This window comes from Falco biarmicus, chromosome 8 (assembly GCF_023638135.1).
Source record: "Falco biarmicus isolate bFalBia1 chromosome 8, bFalBia1.pri, whole genome shotgun sequence".
NCBI classification, from domain to species: Eukaryota; Metazoa; Chordata; class Aves; order Falconiformes; family Falconidae; genus Falco; species Falco biarmicus.
The window spans coordinates 45,987,011-45,996,304 of record NC_079295.1 but is presented as its reverse complement, the minus strand read 5'-3'; the positions used below and the strand labels follow the sequence as shown (position 1 = coordinate 45,996,304).

General features: G+C 54.5%; 1 protein-coding gene across 9 annotated transcripts in view; it reads right to left on the bottom strand.

Annotated features, from left to right (window-relative positions):
* Positions 1 to 3,571: 3,571 nt before the first annotated feature.
* The window catches only part of LOC130153420 (protocadherin gamma-C5-like), a 55,395-nt gene continuing 49,672 nt past the window's right edge, over positions 3,572 to 9,294 (bottom strand). For 8 of the 9 annotated variants that reach the window (XM_056348140.1, XM_056348143.1, XM_056348144.1 and 5 more), the window contains exon 4: positions 3,572 to 6,058. In XM_056348140.1, coding sequence (XP_056204115.1) covers positions 5,832 to 6,058 — 227 coding nt within the window. In that variant the 3' untranslated portion in view covers positions 3,572 to 5,831. The remainder of the gene's footprint in view (positions 6,059 to 9,294) is intronic. The other variant, XM_056348138.1, reaches the window with a different exon arrangement.

The window sequence follows — 9,294 nt, the reverse complement described above, 5'->3', positions numbered from 1 at the left end:
AGCCTGCATCCCTTGTGCATGGACAGCCAAGCCCTGGCTGTGTTCCTCATCCTGGGGCCAAGTGCGTGTTGCAGCAGTTTAGAGTCCTGCTGGCATCTCATGGTAGGTACCCCATGGGCATCTGAATCCCTCTGTGGTCAGCTCCATCCCCCCTGCCCTAGGCAGCACTGCCTTTACCTTCTGCCTGTGCTAGGGAGCAGCCTCTGCTCCACTCCCTGCTGCCATGGTTTAGAAGGATGGTGGTGGGACATCACCAAGGGGGTCCTGTGTATCCCCTGGAGCTGCTCCAGCCTCTCCTGCTACAGCAAGCTGCCACCAGTACCTCCTCCCCCTCCTCAGTCCTCCTCCCTGCCTTCCCCATCCCCCCCATGGGCATGGTCTTGGGAGGACATGGCCATCAACCAGTTCTGTGTGTCAAAATGTCTCTGCCTCTTACCCAGCCCCTTTTCCTCTTCAAGGTGTCCCTGTTGCTGCAGCAGGTGTGGGATGGGGCCAGCCACCAGCACTGACTCCATGGAGCTTTCAGGAGCTGGTCCCCACAGGCATGGACACACAGGGGACTGCTGGGATAATTTAAAAATGAGGGCAGAGACCTGATTATTGCCCTAGTTTGTGTCAAATTTCAGGGGTTTTGGTTTGGGGTTTTTTTTTAGCATACTTTTATAAGCTCATCAATGACAAGTTGCTAACTGGGGAGTGGGAGGCCTGTATTATTGTCCTGTGAAAATGGGAAAAAAAGAGGCAGGATAAAATAATTGTCTAAAATTGGCACTTGGCCCAACCAGAGAGACCAGGGGGATGCAGGAAAGCCAGGCTGGGGTGGCCTCAGAGAAGCCATGGGGCTGATACTTAGGGGGTGGGCACATCCCAAAGCTCTGCAGGGGTCAGCAGAGACCTCATGAGCTTCAGCAGGGAGAAGTGCTGCATCGCCCTGGGGTGCTGCAGCGGTGGGGGAGGATAGCTGGTTTCTGACAACATGAGGCACCCACCAGCATCACGTAGAGCAGTGGGCTCCAGATTTTTTGATTGCACACACACACACACACACCCCGCTACATTTATTGGTGTATAAATAACCTGCATGTACTGCTGGGCTAATATGTACACTGTAAACCACAAACTAAAACAGAAATTTAAAAATAATAGGGTAGAGATTAAAACCCCACTATTTTAAAAGGGGGGGTGGTAGTCCCGGGGTATTTTATTTATTAACAGTACAAAAAGTATTTTCTTCCTGCACCCCGGTGGACTATCATGCATTCTGCTTTGGGAACCATGGGATCAGAGGGAGCCAACCCAGCCTCTTTCCCCATCTGGCACCCACAGGCCCCTTCCCCATGGTCACCTTTTCCCCGCCCTCCGGATGCTGCCCTACACAAAGCAGCTTTGTCTGCCTCTTTCTCTTCACCTCCTCCTGTCTGGCAGCCCTCCTTCCCACCCTGGCACCTGTCCCATCTCCTTCTGCAGTGCAAGGACCCTCCTTCTCTATTTATCTCTGGGGAGGGGGGTCCAAGCCCTATTGTTGCCCCATTGCAGCTCGCAGGGACACCCCTGGCTGTGCCCTGTCCAGAGGCGAGGGGGAGGATGGCAGGAACTCCACCCCACCAGCCCTGGCACCTCTCCACACCCTGGGGACCTGTCACACAGCTGCCACTGGGGTGAGCAGTGGGCACTGCTCCCCAAAGCCCTGTGACGCCAGGGTGGCACAGGGGGGCCCTTTCCCTCTTCCGTGGCATGGCTTTACCAACTGCTTTCCCTTCCCTGTGTCAGCAGGGCTGTGTTGCTTGGGGTTCACCCAGGAAGGCTCCGCCAAACCCCCATGTGTTGTGAGCCCTGTGGGAGAGGAGGGGAAGTCCCCAGGATGAGTTTCTGTTTCCCAGCCTGAAACCAGCAGTGGCTTCCAAACCTTGGCCAGCAGGATGTGCCTGGCACCATGCCACCCATGTCTTTGTCCCCTGCAAGGAGGACATGCCCCAACACGGCCGTCCCCAGTCCCATTCCTGCTCCCAGCCCCCCCAGCAAAGCCCTGGGTGGTTTGGCTTAGCATTGCTGCCCGTTCATGGGGAGAGGGTGCCAAAAATACCCCTCCCCATGCTGGGCCAGCCACACTGTGGCACGACAGTGGTGCCCACAGCATCCCCCCTGTCTGCCCAGTTTGCCTTCATCCCGCCTGGCATCCCTTTCCTTCCCCTGCCTCCCCCTCCCTGCTCTCCTCAGCTCCATGACTTCAGGCCTTGGCCACAGCTACTGTGAGCTCCACGGGGCCGAGCTCTTCCAGCCCCCAGCCCCCAGCCCGGCTGGGGCAAGGGCTCTGCCCCGGGGGAGGACAGACCGACCGAGCAGGCTCCAAACAGCTCATGCCATTGCATTGCCGAGGCCACCGCCAGGTCACACAGGCTGCGCAAAGGGCGAAACCCCACCACATCCTCTTTTGCCTGGTCTCCTGCAGCCCCGACACTGGCTGAGGGCTGGCCCTGCTCCTTATCACGATGGATGAGCTCTTGGCAGCCCCCGAGCCCCCCGCAGGGCCGGCAAAGGGCAGGCATCCTCCCCCACTCCCCCCCCCCCCCCCCACACCCCCCGCAGTCACCCGTCACCCCCCCGCAGTCACAAGGTTTCAGCCAGCAAAAGGCAATTTTTATTCCATCTTTGCACGCTGGGCTTAAGCTGTTAAAAAAAGTAATAGAATAAATCAAAGTGTCAGGAAGTGGATTTATGGAGCAGGAAGGGACAGGATGGTGAAACACCTCTCGCTCCCACTCGGGAGTGTGAGGCTGGGAGAGGAGCCGGCTGTATCGGGAGGAAAAATCCCAGGGGGCTGTCACGGCAAGGGGCTGGTGGGGAGCGTGGTGCCATGGGCTGCGGGAAGGGCTTTCTCAGCACATCACCTCGTCCCCCCCGGGCTGTGTGTCTGTCTGTCTCCCAGGGCTGCCCTGCCCCCACTTCCTCCACCCCACCCCCCCTCACATCTGGGCAGCAGCAGCAGCTCATTTTCCCTCTGCAGTTGCGACACTCCGAGCCACGGGATGTTTCTCCCCAGCCTGTCCTGGTCCCCCGCCGCAGGGAGGGGTCGGGGCTTGTCCTGGCTGGGGTCCCCGGGCACAGTATCTGACACATCTCCCTATCTGCTCCTCCCCCAGCACCGAAAAGGGAGCCCAGGCACCACAAAAGGCGAATCACCTCAGGGTTGGAGAAGGGAGAGTGGATCGCGGCTGGTAATGGGGAAGGGTGACTGGATCCCTGCCGGTGATGGGGAAGGGCAATTCAGTCCCCCAGGACTGGGGAAGGGGATGTAGCCGTGGCCACCACAGTCCCCTCGGTGGGGTGTACAAGGGTCTGCCCTGCCCTTCCCCAGAAATGCAGCTGGGAGCCCACTGGTGCCACCCACAGCCACTGCACCCTCTGCCCAAAGGCCTGGGGGACCCAAGGATGGGGGTACCCCAAGAGCATCCCCACTGCTGCAGCTAGGCTGGGGCTGAACCACCCCCCTGCCACCAGCCTCAGCACAGCAGCAGCACCAGGATGGGCAGGCCCCATCCGTGCCTTCCTCTTCCCATTGGAATAAATACCATTTATTCAGAAGAAACCATTTTATTATTTTTTCCCAAAGAAAAAAAGCAATATAAATATTAGAGTATAAAACTTGCGTGTAACACATCGACATTGGTCTATATGGGTATAAGAAGGATATAAGCATATATATAATATATAAGTATAATTCAATATTAGACACATTGAAAGGGCAAACGTGTTTCATTTCACGTACACTTGGAGCACAGACCACATGGAAAGAAGATACAGAGAAAATTGAAAATACTGGTGTCCACAAGTTAGTTACCAAGATTAAAAATAACACGCCACTAAGTACACGACACTCACTACGCTACCTCAGATTGCAGATTAAAAAGAAATATAAAGACTATGATTCAGCTACAGCATTTCTAGAGGGGGGCAGGTGGCAGCTGCGGGGGACAGGGTGGGAACCGCTCCCAGTGCAGCCAGCGCCAGAGGTGGCTGGATCCAGATGAAACACGGCAGATGCTCCTGCTGCCCAGGGTTTGGGGAGGGGGCAGTGATGGGGTGACTGCTGCCATGCTGGGGCCTAGCTGAGAGGGCTGGATCTGCTCGGGTGAGTTATGTGTTAGTGATTAAAAAAGGAAAAAACAACACACATCCCCTGGGAAATCCTGCATGGCCCCTTCCTGGCCACCCCACAGCCCCTCTCCTCGTTCTGGCTACACACAGCTCCAACTCCGACTCCTCGATGGGGCTCAGACCTGTTTTGGTTGGGAAGCCAGCCTGGTGCAAGGGTGGTGGGTGTGTGGAAAAACTATTCCTCATCCTTCAATTCCATCCGCGCGGACAGCCCAAAGCCAGCAGGAGCATCACCTCTTCCAGGCTGGCCCAGTGTGGTCCCATGTGACACCCCCTCCTTGTTCCCCAGCTCCCAGGCTTTGCAGCATCACCCCGCGCACCCACCCACACACCCCCCAGCTCTTGAATCCCTTCTCCAGGTCTGGTCCCCAGACACAATCAAACCAAACATCACTTACTCAATCACCAATTCTGCACCAAAGCCACACATGGGCAGCTCCGTGGATCTCACCTCTTTGGGTAAGACCCCAAATAACCCCCTTATTTGGAGTCTACACCCCAAATAACCCCTTTATTTGGGGGTCTACACCCCAAATAAGAAGTAATGAGTTTCCCCATCCTGCTTGACTAATCCCCACCCACCCCACCCCCCACCCAAGGCAGCCCCAGCACAGAGGCTTGGGCAGCTGCCAGCGCATTCACACCACGCTGCATGGGCATGCGAGGACTGCTCTGGGTCCTAACTGCGCTAGTGCAGGTGTGAGGTGAAAGACGTGCATGCAGACACAGTGTGCAGAAACGTGAAGTATTGTCCCCTGGTCCCCTTGGCGGGGACTTGGCTAGATGGTTGCCTGGCAGCAGGGGAGCAAGATTCTCTTAGCTTTAATTCCAGAAGAACATTGACTGTACATATAAATATTTACTGCAAAGAAGGGATGAGATGTGTCTGCTCTTCGGAGACCCCTAGAACCACTGGGGCAGCTGTCGCACACCTTGGCATGCTCCTCATTGAATTCCTTACCTCTCAGACATCAGATGGTTTTTTTTGTCTCATATATCAGGCCATCGGTAGTTACACATTTGAAAGAAAAAAAAAATTAGGATGCAGCTTTGCCATATTCCCTTTGACTCATGCAACATAACACTTTTTTTTTTTTTTTCAGGTAACAGGTAAGCAGGAACTGAAGCACTCCCTACAACTTCTCAGCAACAAATCCATCGCTAACATTAACTGGGGGTGAATTTTACTAATGGAAAGTTTAAGAGCAAAGATCTGGAGCATGGGCTCTAACCTAGGAACTTCCTTTTCCTTTCCAATAAATGATTGAAGGTCTGTCTATAAATTAAAAGATCCACGTTAAAATTATTTACACTGGGCAAAGCCGTGCACAATCCTTGTGCCTTTCTCAGACTATCTGGGAGCAAACTGGATCCACAGACGTGGCAGAAGGCCTTCCACCCTTGCATATTCTAATTCCCGAGGGGTTGTATAAAATATTAGCAAGTATTCACAGGGCACTTGTTTGCATTCGGTTTAGCTTCTGGATTGGTTTTCATCATGAGATCTAACAGCAGCAAGACGCTGCTCCTAGCTCTGATGATGATGAGATACATTCGCAGCGTTTCCTACTTCTTGAATCACAAAAAAAGTTCACATTCGTCCTCCGGCCTGGGCTGTGGTTTGAGGGAGTGCTGGAGCCGGCTGCCCTGTAGCTCTAAGGTCTCCTTCTTCTTCTCTACTTCTTCTCCTTCTTCCCAGATTTCTTCTTGTTGCCTCCTGAGGAGGCAGCGCTTTTGGCATCACGCTTGCCAGCAGCGTTGGTGAGAGTGGCAGTGCTGCCGGGGATGTAGACATTCTGCCGGTAATCGGGGACGTGCTGCAGGGTGAACTGGGGACCATAGCGGGCGCTCAGCCCCATGGTGCCCGTCCCGCCACCCAGGGTCGAGTTGCCGTCAGCAGCTTCTGTGGGGGATGCCAGAGGGGGGGGGCAAAGAGAAGGGCAGGTTGTTAATGCTGGCCAGAGCCCCCCCCCCAAGCCCCAGCAGCCCCAAAAGGCTCTCACTGGGTGTCAAACACAGACCTCGGTGCCACCAACCTTCACCCCCACCCCTCATTACCCTTAAATGCTAATTCTCCACAGGACAGCTGCAACCTATATGCTGGGGAGCAGGGCACAGCCAGCACCAAAATCCCTTGTCTTCATGTCAAATTCTTGCTAAAGGTTTGGGACTGGGGCTGGAGGCTGGCCGGGGTAGGGCAACCTCTCCTCTGCCCTTGGCAGCAATGGGGCTGCCTGTCCCTCCCTGCCTGCCTGATACTGTCTGCTCTGCCCCCCTCCCAGCTTCTGTCTCCACAGAACCTCCCCCCCCGCCCCCACCACCACCCCCCGCGAAAGCAGCCCATTATAAATATTTTGTACAGCCATAACCATTAAAAATGCATTAAGGGAAATCCAATATTTTTCTTCCGCTGCATTTAAAACCCTGCCTACAGTATTTCTCCAGCCAGGTTTATTCAGGGAGCTGAGCACATGAGATGAGAAAGAAAATTCCTCCTGTGCAGTACTGCAAAATGGCTCTAGGAAGCCAAGCACAAAGCAAATCGTTGCTGAAGCACATCTGATGGTTCAGATCTGGGAACTGGGGGCGGGGAAGGCAAATTCATTCCTGTCACTCTGCAAAGCCCCAGCATGGAGACAGCAAGCGCAGGGGCGGGGAAGGGCGCAGGGCCCCCCCGGGATGTCGTGGAACTGCTGGATTGTAAAGACCAGATGGAGGAAAGGGGGACGCATGGAGACAGGGGGAGAAATGAGCATGGGGGGATGGCATAGCACGAGCGATGCTGTTGCCATGAGCTGCTACACAACCTGCTCCAGTGGGATCCTTCCACAGCCCTGCTCAGAAATGATTTGCTAAACCCCTGCCTCTGCCTTGGATACTGTGGGTCCCGTCTCAGCCTTTTAACTGCTTCATGCACGTGGCTGTGGACGTGCTCTCCTAGGAGGCTGGAGAGACCCATCAAGGGCACCTGGAGGGCCCAGGGCAGCATCCAGGGCAGCTACTCCCAGCTTTTACAAGCAGACAGACAGAAAAACAACGAGTAGAGATTGTGGGCTGGTCCCCTTGTGTTTCTCCTCTCTCCAGACCAGACCTGTGAATGCCTCTGTGTTACCTTTGCTTCTCCCTAAACAGATGGAGGTGGCTAAGCCAGCCAGAAAGCTGGACAAAAAGCTGGGCCACATCCCACCAGCCCCCTGGAGGACTGCTGTGTACACATCCCCTCGCAGAGGTCAGAAGTATGAAGCAACTGCAGTTTGAAAAGTTACAGCTGCTCTGCTGGAGCAGGCAAAGGAAAACACAGTGAGTCCAAAAACAGGCATGATATTGTACACCGAAGCTGGGGGACATGCAGGATGGTGTACAAACACAGCAAACCAGTGTGGGGAAATGCCATTTTGCTTTCTGCTGTGGAAGCATTCACCGGCAGATTTTTTCTACAGTCCCCATTAAATGGGTCCCAGACCTGGCAAGGCTTTGGGAACCTTGGGCTGGAGGAGGGCTGGAGGAGATGTGCATATACAGTGAGTGGTATTTATCACTAATCCTTGCTTGCCTGATCAGCAGCTTTTTTCATTAACAACCAACTGAACCCTACACCATCAGGGTGTAACAAATGTGGGCAGGATGGCTGGAGATGTGCTGTCAGGCCAGGCTGCAGCGAGGGACTGGCTCACAGGGGGACTACAGCCTCTGGAAGCAGGAGAGAATTTTTTTCCCCTGGGCTCTCACAGCTGAAGATAGCCCATTTGGGGTCCTGGTCGGCTTGGGAACCTTCTTCTCTCCCCTGGGTGCTACTGTCCTGCTTCCCCCCGGACCAGCCCAGATGCACCAAGGCTCTGAGCAGTGAGGGGGCTGTAGGCTGCCAGCACCATCCAGGACAACTGGTCCCCATGAACTAGTTTGCAGTCACAGTACAGATTTCATGGGGGAGAAAAAGCCGCCCGCGAAGTTCCCAGCCTGCCAGTTGGTCCCGGGTAAGAGTAAAGGGCTGTTTCTAGGTAACATTGACATTAAGGCTGAAAAGAAGAGAGAACAGGGACAATAGAGGTTTATAAATGGGCACTGAGCTGCTCTTGCCAAGCAGGGCATTTCAGCTCTTGTTGCTGGAAAGGTCACACTAAGCCTTTACCAGCAGCCAGCCATTATTCCAAACCATCCTGAGGAGGAAAACAAGAATTTGAGTTTTGGCAAAAATAACCAGATAGCAGCTCCATTGCCCTTCTGGGCAGAGGGGAGGAGAGGCTGGTCAGAGGAAGCCCTGGAGCACATGATGCTGCAGCTGTTGGTGGGTCTTTCAGGACAGCCCAATATAGCACATCTGCCCCTGCCTGCACGCAGCAGAGCCGGGGAGAAAGACCTCCTTGGACTGCCTTTCCGTCTGCTTTCCCACCATCTCATGGCACCCCTATAAATTCCTGCTGGAAGCCAGAGTATTTTAAGGATAGGATGTCTGTCTGCCCTTTAGTGTCTGGTGTCCTGAAGCATCTGTGTCCCTTCGTCCATCTTAGCAGCTGACTCTGTCCCTTCAGATGGCTCATAACACCAGCTTTCCATGTTGTTCCTAGCTGCAATGGAGGAAGAGCCATAGGAAGGGAGCCTGGGAAGGGAGACAGAAGCCCTACAGCAGGGTCGCAGCCCTGTGGGGGAACCAGCCCCCCAGGCACAATGGCTTGGGAGGCTGATTTAACCATTAAGCAAGTGATTTAATCCTCAGAGCAATTGGACTGCGCAGGATTGTTGTGTCAGGGCCAGCTGTGCCTCTTGCTGAAGTGAAGGGTAACCTCTGGCACAGGGTAAGGATGCATGCAGGGCATTGCCAGCCACTTCTGGGGGATCCCCAGCTCATCGAGCAGAGCAGCAGCAGAGGAGTTTCTGCCTGGTGGGTGGTCTCTGTTTGGTGCGTGGGCTTGACGTGGTGCAGTGCAACTCAGCATCTACAGCTCTGTGCAGGGGCAGCTTGCATTCAGAGGAGTGGGTGAGCAAAGAGCACACAGTGGCATCACCTGTCACTGTCCCACCTGCCAGCCCGGAGTTCAAACAGAGCTCAGCAGGTGATAGTAAGAGATAATGATCATTTAAATAGCCAGGAACAATTACCCAAGGATAGGCAGCAAAAAGCTTAGTGAGTGGGCAATTAGC